The sequence below is a fragment of the Carassius auratus genome, chromosome 34 (assembly GCF_003368295.1).
Source record: "Carassius auratus strain Wakin chromosome 34, ASM336829v1, whole genome shotgun sequence".
NCBI classification, from domain to species: Eukaryota; Metazoa; Chordata; class Actinopteri; order Cypriniformes; family Cyprinidae; genus Carassius; species Carassius auratus.
Genome location: NC_039276.1, coordinates 17,558,793 through 17,573,563, shown reverse-complemented (window position 1 = coordinate 17,573,563; position 14,771 = coordinate 17,558,793). Strand labels below are relative to the sequence as shown.

The 14,771-nt window shown below is 39.2% G+C and overlaps 1 protein-coding gene across 2 annotated transcripts; it reads left to right on the top strand.

The window, feature by feature from the left end:
- Window positions 1-243: 243 nt before the first annotated feature.
- LOC113053409 (WD repeat-containing protein 3-like) lies at window positions 244-10,031 on the top strand. 2 transcript variants are annotated; one of them, XM_026218402.1, is made up of 27 exons: window positions 244-366; window positions 941-1,127; window positions 1,224-1,433; window positions 1,528-1,646; window positions 2,114-2,192; window positions 2,353-2,448; window positions 2,598-2,693; window positions 2,815-2,916; window positions 3,099-3,196; window positions 3,277-3,378; window positions 3,469-3,699; window positions 3,798-3,891; window positions 4,471-4,572; window positions 4,726-4,811; window positions 4,917-5,055; window positions 5,280-5,336; window positions 5,428-5,528; window positions 5,734-5,845; window positions 6,127-6,261; window positions 6,545-6,595; window positions 6,677-6,742; window positions 6,829-6,921; window positions 7,089-7,139; window positions 7,441-7,484; window positions 7,572-7,700; window positions 7,869-7,962; window positions 8,056-10,031. In XM_026218402.1, exons 2-27 carry the CDS (start codon window positions 954-956, stop codon window positions 8,209-8,211), a joined length of 2,817 nt encoding a protein of 938 aa, XP_026074187.1. In that variant the 5' UTR covers window positions 244-366; window positions 941-953; the 3' UTR covers window positions 8,212-10,031. The 2 variants fall into 2 exon arrangements, with proteins under 2 accessions (XP_026074187.1, XP_026074188.1); XM_026218403.1 differs by lacking the exon at window positions 244-366 and adding an exon at window positions 556-574.
- The last annotated feature ends 4,740 nt before the right edge of the window (window positions 10,032-14,771 follow it).

The following is a 14,771-nucleotide window of genomic DNA, read 5'->3' as shown; positions in this document are numbered from 1 at the left end:
AATAAAGTGTAATTATGAACACATCTTGCGCCTCGTGGGCAGCTACATGACTTCGCATTCACAGACCAAAGTAATCGATACCATACACGTGCCTCAAAAGAAGAACAGATACATAAAACGCATGAAGCCGTGTGAATAATAAGGAAGCATTCGAAGACATATTTGTAGAGTGATACAAATGTCTATAAAAACATTCTTGCGACATTTTGCAAGCGCTGTTGCATCGTATTTCCGCTCGGTAATCTACCGCTTTTGTCTTTACCTGATGTCACACATGCGACCAAAAAGCATGTAGAAGTTCTCCACATCCACAGAAACAATATTATCATAAAAGACTGCAGATAAAATATACATCTAATCGACAAAGTATGTAACTACATTTTCTATACGCAGTTGCTTATTTTGAACTTTGTAGTTTATTAATATCTGCATATCTCTTGCTCGCTGAAAATAAGATTAAACAGACTGCATGTGGTTCACGTTGCTGTGAAGCGTGGCGTTGGATCTCACTTTCATTTTATGGTCTGATCGTTCAATTAATATACATTACAATTGGCAATCATAACTTTTAAAGGTAACGTTAGTTAAGAGCTTCGTGAAATGTGTGACATTTATTATCTATAACGTTCTATAACAATTTAGTTTTTCAGCAAGCACTATATTTATGGTTTTATACATTAGTTTTTCGCCAATTAGGATTTCTTTATTTATTATAAGGAACCAAAAAAAAACCCAAAAAAAAACCACACCATTAATATCATAATTAAAGATATAGCAAATGCTTGGTACATTTACTAGCTAAATACACCGATTTATAAAATATAGTTGGTTTTGTTCTAAATATATGTTCACATGACAAATTGTGCACAGTTTGCTAGATTAAAGGAGATACACATCTAACTCCACTACCTTGTGTGTGTGTGTGTGTGTGTGTTTACAGCCTCTGGCTTGCCATGGGTTTAACGAAGCAGTACCTGCGCTATGTTTCGAGTGCTGTATTTGGAGTGATCGGCAGTCAGAAGGCCAATATCGCATTTGTGACCCTCAGGGGAGGTGAGAAGGGTCGATATGTTGCTGTCGGAGCCTGTGAGCATGTGTTCATATGGGACGTCCGCAAAGCTGAGAAGGTACTTGCTTTAAATGGTTTAGAAGATTGCTTGGTACATTTACTCATCAGTTTATATAAAGTCATAAACATTGCACTTACACCTTTCAATTCTCAGGTTCTTATACTTGAAGGTAAAAAGCATGAGGTGACATACCTGTGTCCTTCTCCTGATGGCGTCCACATAGCTGTAGGTTATGAGGACGGAGGTGTGCGCATCTTTAGTCTGCTCAACGGTGAAAGCAGCATATCCTTCAGTGGACACAAATCAGCTGTCTCGGTTATAAGATATGATGCACTGGGAGCTCGTCTCGTCACTGGCTCCAGAGTAAGAACAGAACAGGTTTTTTGTTGTTGTTGTTATTATTGATTTTCAGTTATGTATGAAGTAAAATCATTTTTTTGATGTTGTTGTATTTCAGGACACAGATGTGATTGTGTGGGACATCATCAATGAGTGTGGTCTGTACAGACTCAAAGGACATAAAGATGCAATCACACAGATTTTGTTTTTGGAGAGCAAAAACTTGCTGATTACAAGGTAAATCAGTCTTTATATTTTATTGAAATGAATTTACATTCGAAAATGTTCAACATTTTATATAAGATTATATACATACATGCATGGACACATCATTTTCCATAATGCAAGTAGCCTTTTTATCATTTGAAATGTGCTTATATAATGTAATTAATGTAAAAAATGTTAAATGTTTGTATTTTTGCCTAAAGTGAATAGTACATGAGGACAAGTTTATTTGTATAGTGCCTTTTCCCACATGCTAGTGGTTTCACTTATATAATGAAATGTGACTTACACATACACTGATCTCTCTAAAATGCAATTTGCAACTTACTACAAACTGACTGACTACATTTTCTGAACCGACTGCTTCGTTTTATATAATACTTCATGCTGAAAAAAATAAAGTAACTGGATGTGTACCTTGGTGCAGTGATGTAGTAACGTGCTGCTGATCTGTATCTGTGTTTCTCATGTTTCCTCAGCTCTAAGGACAGTTTTGTAAAGTGGTGGGACTTGGACACACAGCATTGTTTCAAGACCATGGTGGGGCATCGCACTGAGGTGAATAGGATCACTGGACACTGTCGAGACTGTCCTGATCTTTCTGAAATATACTACACAATACAATTAATGCATGTTAATGAATGTAAATGATTAGGCTCCAGCACAATCTGTATATCTGAGTGTTGTAGTGCAGTGCAACATTGTCCCATCTCTATAGGTATGGGGAATGGTCCTGTTGAACCAGGAGAGTAGGTTGATCACAGGGTCTGCTGACAGTGAGCTCAGAGCCTGGGACATTCAGTACATTGAGGAGGTAAGGCAATATCACTCATGCTGTGCCAAATGGTTACGTTGTAGGCTGAATTACATTCCAATACAGTCTTGAATGTGATCTTTTGTCTCTCATATAGAAAACTGAAAGTGATCTCATGTATTTCGAATGACTTTAAAGTGTCTTCACAGGGTAAAGAAGTGGGGGAGCCACAGGAAAAGAAAGCCAGAACTCTTCTTGAGAATGAAGAGGAAGATGAGGACGGACTTGACGGAGAGCCAGAAGAAGTAATATTTCTTCCAGTATTCAGTGGATATTAGTGATTTGACATGACACAGTACACTTCGTTTAGTTTAAGAAAAAGGGTTTCCTTCAGATGTTCATCAAAGATCTGATTTCTGTCCACAGCGAATTCTCAGCTGTAAGAAAGCTGGTTCTGTTCTGAGGGAAGCCAGAGACAGGGTTGTGTCCTTGGTCACAGACGCCAAAGCTAAAGTGCTTGCATGCCATGTAAGTATATTTCATAATTGTGTATACTAGTGTTTTGCAAAAAATCACATCATGCTGGAAAAAGTTTTCCACTCTCCTTAGCTTAAAAGGTATTGATCGGAAGTCCCTTATTAAAAGTAGCAATGTAATAATTAGGCAAAAATTGAACCTACATCATATAACTTCTCTTTAAATCTCAACAGGGCCTGGATGCTACGCTTGAAGTCTTCACTGTACTGTCAGAGGAAGAGGTCCAGAAAAAAATGGACAGAAAACTAAAAAAAGCCAAGAAGAAAACAAAGTGTGTAAACCTCTGTTTTGAAATATGAAGTTGTTACTCTAAGCCTTTCTGATATTCTGATGAACTGTTATGTTATGCAGGTCTCAAGGAGGAGGAGATGATGTGCCTGAACCTGTAGTGGAGAGAAAGTTGAGAGATGAGATCCAAAAGCTGGCAAACATAAAGGCGTCATCCAAGATCAGGTCAGTAAGCATGCAAGCACAGTGCCCTCGTGCATGTTACTGTCATCAAGTATTGATGGTAATGTTTTTTTGTTTTTTTTTAATCTACAGATCAATGGACTGCCTTCTGGTTCCTAACGGAGAGATGAAGGTTGCTCTTCTTCTGCAGAATAACACAGTGGAGACATATACACTGAAGACTTCAGAGAAGAATCCTACTGGTACCAAAACCTCTCGCCTCACACTGAGCGGTCATCGTACAGACGTCAGAACTCTGGCCTTCAGCTCAGATAACATAGCCATCCTCTCCGCCTCTGGAGAGACGGTCAAAGTGTGGAACAGGTCAGTGTGAAGATGACACATGTTTTCCATCAATTACCTTTTTTTTGCATGGGTTTATAGATTGCGAATCCTTAACAGGATGTATCTTCTTTTTTCAGGTCCACCTTGCAGGTCATTCGTACCATGGGATGTGAATATGCTCTCTGCTCGTTATTTGTTCCTGGAGACAGACAGATTATCTTAGGAACAAAGGTATATAACTATTCACATCTCTATCATCAATCAATAAAGAGATAGTTCACCCAAAAATAAAATGCTGTCATCATTTGCTTAACTTTATTATAAACCTGCATGACTTTTAGGGCTGCACGATAAATGCGATACTTAAAATGCACATCTTGTTAGTAAAGCTGGTTCTGTAATCAGCAGTAAAAAAAAAAGTGATTTACCACTGATTACAGAACCAGCATTACTGACAAGATGTGCATTAAATATTGCATGTGATTTATCGTGCAGCCCTGATGACTTTCTTCTGTGGAACACAAAATAAGATGGTTTGCAGAATGTCTGCTCTGCTCTGTTCACTGGTTATGATATGGGCAATCAAGCTCCAAAAAAAAGACATGGTGCCAGGTTGCCTGTAACTGGCATCAGATGCCTTTGCCATTAGATCTGGCTTGTCCTGTAACTAGCTAATTAATGAATGCTGATTAAGATCCTGAAACTGTTCCAAAACTTTTAGTCCATATATCTTTTGCTATGAAAAATGTATTTTGCATTATTTTTAGCAGCTCGTTCCATATTGTGGTATTTATGTGTCTTCTATAACAGAGTGGGAAGATTCAGATTTTCGACCTGGCCTCAGGAAGCCTTCTAGAGACGACTGATGCCCATGATGGAGCTCTTTGGTCCATGTGTCTCGCTCCAGACCAGGTATAATACCGATCTCTCTGTCGAATGACAAAGAGCTTCTCATCCCTACAAAACACCACAGTCCTGACTTTATTCCAAAGTCTTTGTAAGCTGTCAGCCAGGATTTTAGCTTCATGCGAACAAATTTGACTCCTGATTTGTATGTTTATACAGAGAGGGATTGTGACGGGTGGTGCTGACAAGACTGTGAAATTCTGGGACTTTGAACTCGTAAAGGATCAGGACTCTGGGAAGAACAAGTGAGTTATTATCTGTGATCACAAAGCATGGCTCTCTCATCCAGACTTCTCCATCTCTCTTTCTCTACTTGGCTTTAATGTGTTATTGCTTCATGTAATCCACAGGAGACTGACGGTGAAGCACACACGCACCCTGCAGTTAGATGAGGACGTGCTGTGTGTGCGCTACAGTCCTGACCAGAGACTGCTGGCTGTCTCTCTTCTAGACTGTACGGTCAAGATCTTTTACACAGACACTCTAAAGGTAAACCGCAAGTACGGCATGCAGCATTACAGTACTTTTCTCATACTGCAACACATGGTATCTCACATGGTATGTTAAATCCATAACCAATCACCACTCGTGTAATATGACTTAATCATACCTACCGTCCAACTCTACTCAAAACAACAGCAGTGCTTTAGAGGACAGATATGAGAGCTGTGCAGAATAATAAGAGATTTGCCACCTGTCTCGACTTCCTCTAGTTCTTCCTGTCGCTGTATGGACACAAGCTGCCCGTTCTGTGCCTGGACATTTCACATGTGAGTGCATTGACACATCCTGCAAGTCATTCTGGCGGATGGTGTAATTATGCTCAAATGTTGTTTGTGGGTTTCTGTGCATGTTCTGCAGGACAGCGCTTTAATCGCCACAGGCTCAGCGGACAGAAACGTCAAGATCTGGGGTTTGGACTTCGGAGACTGTCATCGCTCCATGTTTGCACATGACGACAGGTAATAAAACACTGCTGCATTGCCGGTCCAGTCACATTATATTGTTATGATTCCGGTTGATGACAAGTGCAGTGATTTCAGCGTTCGGTCAGGTGACACCTACCTACAGTGTTGACATCCCTCCAGTCGATCCCTGTAGTTGCTGGATGACATCAGCCCAGATGGTCATCATTTGTCATCCACTGTTTTTTCCCTGTTTCCCTAGTGTCATGTTTCTTCAGTTTGTCCCTAAAACCCATCTGTTCTTCACTGCGGGAAAGGACCGAAAGATCAAGCAGTGGGACGCTGATAAGTTCGAGCACATCCAGACGTTGGAGGTGACCTTTCTCTGATAGTTGGACTGCTTACAATAGGCGTTTTTCCATAGCTGGAATGAGTTGAAAAAAGGTCGCTGTTGTATTGAAAGGATTAGAGTTATAATAAGAGCCCAGTCAATATGGAGCGGAGGCTGATCTCATTACGTAAGCTGCAGTCTGCTTTTGTTTAAGCCCTAATCATTGTAATCACAGACGAAGATGTGTTGGAACTGTTGCATTATTGCAGACCCGCTCATACTCTTGACTGTATTTTTGAACTTTGACCCTTGGATGTTCCTCAGGGTCATCATCGTGAGGTCTGGTGCCTGGCCATCAGCCCCAATGGAGACCACATCGTCTCCTCGTCGCATGATAAGTCCCTCAGACTGTGGGAGAGAACCAGGGAGCCCATCATCCTGGAGGAGGAGAAGGAGATGGTGAGTGCTTGGTTTTTCAGCAGAATGTTACTAAGGAGAAAACGGGTTTACATTTACACCTCCAATAGACTCTAGTGTGTCATGTCAAGCTGAATTAGAAAAACTACACAAAAACTATACATGGTTATGTAATACATAAAATATTTTGGGATTGAAAAGAAGAAACTTAATTCTCCCAAGTATATCAGCATTTAAAAGTTAATCTATAAAAACGCACATCTACTCTATGCACAGCATTAGAATATGTCTGCTGACTTCTCTGAACATTTTATTTTCTCCTCAGGAAAGGGAAGCAGAATTTGAGGAGTCGTTAGCTAAAGGTGATGAACCTGTGGTAAGTGGTTCTCTTAAACCCTAGAGAACAGTTCTGTGTTTATGTCTCTGCGTGGTCTCAGTGTTTCCTCGTGTATCGCAGGTCCCCGGAGAGACTAAAGGAGAGGCAGAGCCCGCTGGGAAGAAGACCATTGAGACCGTGAAAGCCGTGAGTCTGCCGAACTGTACAGATAAAGAGCTCCTCTCCTTTAAATTCAGTAATGGAGAAATGACACTTGTGTTGCGTTTCTATAGGCTGAGCGAATAATGGAGGCTATTGAGCTCTATAGAGAGGAAAGTGAAAAGCTGGAGGAGCACAGAGCCGCTTGCAAGGCAGCGGGGAAGGAGGTATGATGTTTTCTAGACACTCAAAGCCCATTAAAGAGAGGAAACACAACATTCGATTGAAGTTCTCTTTTTGTCTGCACATAATTAGGTCTGGAGCTTGAAGAGTTCACAAAATATGGATTTCATTCTAATGATGCTGGTGCTTTACTTGTTTTTCTTTTTTGCAGTTACCACCCCCTAAGATGAACCCCATCCTTGTGGCTTTTGGAAATATATCTGTGAGCGTGTGTTTGAATTATTAGCACTGGGATTGTTTGCTCGTCATATTTGTTTAATAATTTAGGGGTGCACAATGTTTCAGGACCATGTCGGTCAATAGCCAGTTAGCCAGTACTATACATGCACATTTCCTTTATTTTGATATCTAGATTAATCTTTGCTATCATGTACTGCTTATTTAAAATTCATCTTTAATAATACACCACACTAAAGAGCCAAATGTATTTTTTAGCTGAAAAGTCTTTTTAAAAATTGAAATTCATCACTCATATTTACTGACTGTTGCTATTATATCTGCAGCCCTCTCGATATGTTCTGGAAGTAATAAAGAAGGTGCGATCCAGGTAAGAGCTCTTCTTAAACCCAGTCAAATGCATCTAACTCATCTGTTATGTATCATTATGTTTTATAGGCTCTGTTTTTCTCTTCAGTGAGCTGGAAGTGTCTCTGCTGGTGCTGCCGTTTCCTTACGTGCCAGATCTGCTGAAGCTCTTCAGTGGTTACGTACAGCAGGGCCTGGAGGTGGAGCTAGTGTGCCGCTGCCTCTTCTTCCTGCTCAGGTACTCATCTGTAGCTGTAGCTTTTCATATTATGGTTTAATTTACATTTATTCATTTCATTTTACCTTTTTATTGAATTATGCTTTCATTAGCATTGAGGTAATTATTTTCCTAGGCCGATGTGATTTTGCTCCTGGTGAACAGTTCCATCATTTACCATTTTCCTAGAGTCCATTTTGGTCAGATCACCAGTAATCAGATGCTGCTGTCAGTCATTGATGAGTTAAGGACCAACACGATCTCTAAAGTGCGAGAGATCAGGGTGAGTACCGCTTTCAGTACTGGAAACAGGATGGGACCACTCATATGATCAGATTGTGTAAGCCTGTGTGTTCTCATTTACCTGTGTTTTCAGGATGTCCTGGGTTTTAACAGTGCGGGTCTTCAGTTCCTGCAGCGTGAGGTTGAGAGCAAAGAGGACGTAATGTTCTTTGCTGATGCCACAGACCGCTTTGAAGAGAAAAAGAGAAAGAGAAGGAAACGTGAAAGAGCCGTCCTTACAGTCACATGAAACTGATGTGTTTGTCAACAGACTCTACTGCTTTGTGCTTTACCATCCTGAAGAAGCATCACGCTGATGTTTTTAGAAGTTCATGTGTCATTTGCACCTGTCTAAAGTCCATAAAGGTGAATTTCTCCACAAATCAGATTAGTGAGGCTATTTTTTTTTTTTTTTTATATGTTTGTAAATGTAGAGTCCCGGCAATTCAATGGCCATTATGATTTTCATTTGCATCGTTCTTATACTGTAGCTGCATGGACTACATAAAATCATATTATACCCATTTTGTTAAATTAGCTATGAAATGCTTAAGACAGTTTTAAAGAAGAAACACATTTTATGAAAACATGTTAAGAACACTTAGACTCTTTAATTTTAGATATTAATGTTTAAATATAAAAAAAAGGCTTTTTTTTTTAAATGTAAGTACCAAAGTGAGGCGTTTTACTGGCAGGTTTATGCAGGGGCTGCTACTGAACCGTGAAGCAGCAGCTCCACCAAGGAGAAGCAGTGCTGTTTTATAATGAAATCTTTCGTGCATCAAATGATGGAGTGGCACAAATAAATCATGCCATTTTCTTATGTAGAAGCAGTGGTTAAATATGCATAATTTAACATTGAATCAGAGTAATCTGGGACATATTTGGCACTTTTTTGACTGCGATAGAGTGAGAAATGTATGCATCAGATCTTTGGAGCCCCATATTACCTAATGTCCCAAATTAACCTAACATTATTGCCCATATGTTTTCTGTTATGCTTAATTCTGTGGAAAAGATGAAGAAGTGAGTAATCAAGACGGATTCTAAATCTCACTGATCTCTGCAAGCCTGTAAAAACACAAGAGCTTTCAATAGGGATGAAATAAATGAGTTAAATCTTTCTGTATGGCTGAAGAAGGGGTGACCTGTTTTCAGCACTGACTATACTGAGCTCATAACCTGGATTAAATTTACAGCTTGAACGTATGTGAGATTCATAATCCACCACCTGGAAACTGATGCTGCTTATTTCAGCGACATATTTCACTCCTATTTAGTGCTCGTTGGCCTTAACAGTGATTCTCACCCAGCTCTCACACTTCAGGTTCCTGCTCTGTGTTAACATCCTTATCATCAGTGTCTTGGAAATAATGAAACAAATCCCTCAACATTCTCCTTTTCAAACCAGTTCAATCTAACAGTATTGAAAAAAGCAGATGAACCGTGTATTTATAAAGCCGTAAAAAGGCTTGCAGCATTTTATGAGACCGGTCTGGGTTTCAAAGCTATAAATATCACACCTACCAATATTAAAAATTCCTCTGAAAAAAAAGCTGAAGTTAAATGCCTGAGAACATGTTCTGTGTTAATCCTTCTTGAGCAGGACAAACTAATCAAAAACAGCCTTGTTTTAATGGAAAAGCACATTAATTTAAACATGGCTACCATTGATAATGACTAGATTCAACATGTTGGAGACATCAGTCCTTCTTTCAAATGAACCTATAACCTTCTGACCTCCTGCTTCAGTTGTAAACAGAACAGAATAATAGTAGTCCTGGTCTGAACCAATTTCAAAAACTATACAGCTGAGTCCAGAAATAATTTAGTTTCATACTGTGGCTGATATTTTTCATAGCAATAACGGAACACTCATAACATCCACAGCATGGAGAGTGTGTATGACATGTTCCTGACATCTCCACGGTTCCTCAACGCTTGAGTCATCCGGCAGATTTACTGATCTACTGCCCACTTTCCACTCCTAACACCCCCTTTATTTCTTTGACTGGATATCAGTGATCGTGTTGCTTCTCAATAAAAATAATGATGGTAAAATAAAAAAAAGTGGGTGACTTTGTTTCAAGTTATTTTGATGTACAGGAATGTGTCTCTCAATTTATTGCTATATGTCTTCTATATAAACAACATATTACAACACATAAACAATAACAAAGTGCAAAAAAGCCTTGATATTTGACACTGGACAATTAGGACAGCGTATACAGCATATGCACAGTGGGATCGAAACTGCATTTAGTTAAGAGAGGGAAAAAAGTAGGAAAATTGATGTGAAGTGTGTATATCAGTTGCCAGTTTAACCAAGTAAGCTTTAGTAGAGGACAGTTTTGGTTCTTCAATGCTTTATCGGTCAAGAACTGGTCAAATGGATCCTAGATGAGGCTGATACTGACAATCCCTTGGGGCTGTTCAGATGGTAACTATGGTCAGATTTACCAGCAGGTAACTTATTTTGGTAACACTTTATTTTGATAGTCCACTTTAGACATTCTATAGCAGTAAGTAACTTTGCAACTACCTGTCAACTAGCAGTTAGTAGAATATTAGTAGACTGTCTGCTTAATATCTTCTAACACTTTGTTTCTCAACTTATTGTCAACTTATACTAAGCCTAAACCTACCCCTAACACTAACCCTAAACCTACCCTAACAGTCTACTCTGAGAGTTAGTAGACATGTAGTTGCAAATTTCTGAGATTTAGTTGATATGTAGTCGACATGTAGTTACAAAGTTACTTACAGTCAGTAGAATGTCTAAAGTGGACTATCGAAATAAAGTGTAACCCTTATTTTAACTTAAGTTATTCTGCAGCTAATGCCCAAAGATAATTACTAATTATGTATTTATTTTCAAATAAACAAGACCAATATAGAATATTTAAATGATAATAAATTATAACAGTGTGTAAATTGTATAAGTTCAATAAATACATATATTATGCTATATTTAGTTTCTTTTTAAATCAAAGTTTAAATATGCTTTATGTTTAATGATAAGTAAACACAGGGGCTATTGCATTTCTCATTTCATGTGGGATGACCACTGGGTGTCACCATTGCTTTTCCAAAAACGCCTCTCTGAGCTCTCAGTCACTGGCTAATCTCGAAATCAGCGATTCTTTTAATGTGTCTTTCTACCTTACTTGCATTTGATTCACCCCCTCACCTTCATTTTTGGTTTGTTCTATCAGTTCCAGCTGACAACCACCACATTTCAGGATTGAAACGCAATTCAGTCACCAGTGAATTCACTCCCACCTTGAAAATGATTTCAAGCAGTAATGGCTGACCTGTGGTCCAGTGTGTTTACTTTTAAATTGAGATAAAACAACCGAGGCCTGATCTTAGAATGTATTTTTCTGTGTGTCAGATGATCCTGTTCTCTTTTCTGAGCCACTACACACCGATTCACCAAAGGTGGAGAGCGATTGAGCCTCTGAAAGCGTCCCATTGCTATGTGAACCCCATAACAACCATGAACCCACACAAAGAGAGACATTTTTAAGAGCTCTCCCCTGAAATCCACACAGCTGATGTAATTAGTCATTTCAGAGTCTTGAACTTCATAATACTCCCTAACAGACATTCAATCCTTTCCTCAGTGTTCAGTCCTGTCCTCTGTGTTTATTCTAGTCTTTTACAATCCGTTCTGGACCACCGTGTTTATCCTTCCCCAACAATAATGCTTCTATACTTTCATGGAGAAATGCAGTTCATTTGTCCAATTAAACGAGGAAAAGAACTACAAACCGATTATGGACACAATGTCAAGATTTGTTCCTAAAACACTTTTACAACAGAACACAACTTTTCGATTTACGATGCAAATATTGCAGGGGTGATGAATGAAAAACGTCCTTGACATGTTTTTCAAAGGTTTGACCTACATCATCTAAATATATCCAGACCTACATCCGCATTACACAAGCTAAGCAGCCTTCTGTTAGCCAGTAAAAGTTTTAATGTGTTAACATTTGCTAAAATATTTGATCAGTTCATATGATTATGTGATTTCAAAAGAAAAATATACAAATATATAACATGCTAGATGATTATAGTAATAGCTTATTTTATCTCTTTATCTCAGACCAAGTACACATACTATGATTGTTAATCTTATTCAGATATTCAGCTGGGGTTACTAAAGGAAAGCTAAAGTGATCTGGATGGAAGTAAATGTTGTTTCGGATGTAAGTTTATTCTCAGATACACACATAGCGGATGCACAAGCGACACGTGATGAAAATCAACCTTTCTTCCCACGTTCCTAACTAATATAAAATGTCACACTTACGTGTTATTCACCCATTGTGCCTGCTTTGGCTTTTAAGATGTCTACAGAAAATGTATAGCCTATATTTTTGTTGGGGGCTAGTTGTCACACAGGGAAGTTTTCACAAAGGCTTTACAATTTCGGTAAAGAATCCTACTTCACAATTCATTGTTTTTTGGGGTTTTTTTTAGCAGTGAGTTTTCTGTGATGGTTTTTATTTCAAAACCCTTTTAATACGTTTTATTTAGTTTTAATATCATTACCATTGGCGAAACTAGCAATTTAATAATTTTATAACCTTTTCTGTCGTTGTAGTTTTGTGTTTAACAATAGTTGTTCTGTTTAATTAAGACAAAAGAAGCATTAAAATAAGCCTAAACAACTAAAAAAAGTTATTTCCCCATTTTGCCATTATTCAAAGTGTACAGTAGTTAGACTTCACACAAAAGAAAAACGGGAGTTATAGGATTACGAACAGGGATTCTACTGGCTCTGACATGATATTTTCTTTATTTTAATTCACCCCTTCAGCCCCCCCCCCCCCCCCCCCAAAAAAAACCCCCAGCAATCCCTCTGTCTAGAAATACTTAAAAATAATCATAGTTATATAAAAGGTGATCTCTAAAAAAGTAATGTAAATTATTCAAATCTTACAACTCACATTTATAATGAATTTGCAGTTTTTACGAAGCTACAGATATATTACCAGGTATTAACAAGAAACAACTAGCCCCGGCCTTCCCTGCATATCATTGGGTTCAGCTGTCTGACAACAGGTGTGAGCAGGAAAATCCAACATCCGTGATTTCGAGCAGAGGATCAGTGGGGATGATGGGATCTCCTGTCCTAGGGATCTCTTTGTTTTGTCCACTGATCTGTTTGGATTTTGTATGCTGTTGCTCTCGGTTGGAAACAGATCCAACTAATGGATCTTATCTCCAATTAATGGATGTTTGTAAAGGTCACCAGGGTCTGGTATGTAAACACCAGAGCGTGATGGACATCTAAGACAACCATACGGTGTGTGCAAGGACAAGAGCAATCACAGTGTTTAGATCGATGTATTTGTGAGGATCAAATCAGCTGGACTGTGAAAGCTTTCCCAGAACGTCTGTCAAGTTCCTTTGACATCGAGACTCGATATATTTCTGCAGTCTGTGAAGAATTGAAAGTAAACCAAGTCAAAAATGAGCCGTAAAAAGCGAATTACACACACAAAAAAATCAGTGAAAGGTTGTATTCATTAGAGACTGTATGGTTTTTATTTTTATTGGGAACATGTGGACTCGGAGCCCCACATGTCAGAAGTGCCTTCGGGGATGCTATGTCCATGCTATATCCATGGCCAATCCCTTTAAGGTTTACTTCTTTTACTATTTTTAAAGGAGGAGGACAAAATTAAAATGTCTTGAAGGCATGCAAGCTGTCATAACCATCCCTCCCCCAACACTAGCACCGCAAAGACCACCCAGACCACAGAGCGACCTGCCAATCATCGAACATATGCAGCCATTTTTATAGACTAAGCAGTAATACTTTCTCAAATTAGCACTAAAAATCCCAAATTTCTCATGTGAATGTTTACCAAGAGACATAAACACATCAGCTACCTAAAACGTTACATTTTTCTCATATTCCATTCACCGCTGCACAAAAAAATAAGTCAAGAATCACTGCCACTGTCCTATTCAAGAGCATTCAAGGGTCCACACTGCTTCTCTTCTATCTGTCAGCACAACGGGATTGAGACGTAGATCTTTTGGCCAGTGATCACACCTCTGCCAATCCCACATCACAGGACCCCCTCCACCACATCTCCTTTCTGAGGGTCAAGCGGCCAGCCAGAGAGCCCTGGGGTTTGGTGTAATCCTGCACTAATAGCATCTCAGCAGCTTCAGCACACACTAAGTGGCCCAGATCCTTCCCAACGCCCCCGTACAACAAAAGCAGATGCACTGACTGCTTCATATTAGCGTTTAATTAAGTTAAAGAGTGAACCCCACGCTCTCATTCCCTCTCCATGTGCAGAGCAGCAACCCATTCTGATGGGCTGCCATCACCGCGATGGGCAGGACGCCGGGCCTCCTGCAGCCTCTGGCCAAGGTTGATCTCCCACTCATGTGATTAATTCAATAAAAGCATTAAGAGTGACCCCCATCTGAAGTTCTGCACAAACAAGCACACACATACTGACGCTCCCTGAAGCACTCGCACTGAAAGATCTCTGCTTAGCACCTTCATACGCTTCAGATAACCTTTTTAGCACGGGCTAAACAGAGCCAGGTCTGATCTCCAAAGATCTTCTCCAGAAGAGCAAGATATAATCTCGTATTAGTTGAAAAGGAAAAAAATATATATTTTAGACAAAAGTGAGCGAAAGTCTGAACAAGTTTGTTTTTGGTGTCTTGAGTTTCTTTTTATCTGGCCAACATGCCACAGGACCATAAATCTCTTAAAGCAATAACATACTGAGTGGGCTTCAATTACATGACCACGTGATTTTTCTTTTCATG

Bases quoted from the DNA above. Each gene is read 5' to 3' on its own strand.
- LOC113053409 (XM_026218402.1), top strand. From the start codon at position 954: ATGGGTTTAACGAAGCAGTACCTGCGCTATGTTTCGAGTGCTGTATTT. The intron at 1,434-1,527 runs GTAAGAACAGAA...GTTGTATTTCAG, and splicing joins GTCTCGTCACTGGCTCCAGA to GACACAGATGTGATTGTGTG. The intron at 7,963-8,055 runs GTGAGTACCGCT...CTGTGTTTTCAG, and splicing joins CTAAAGTGCGAGAGATCAGG to GATGTCCTGGGTTTTAACAG.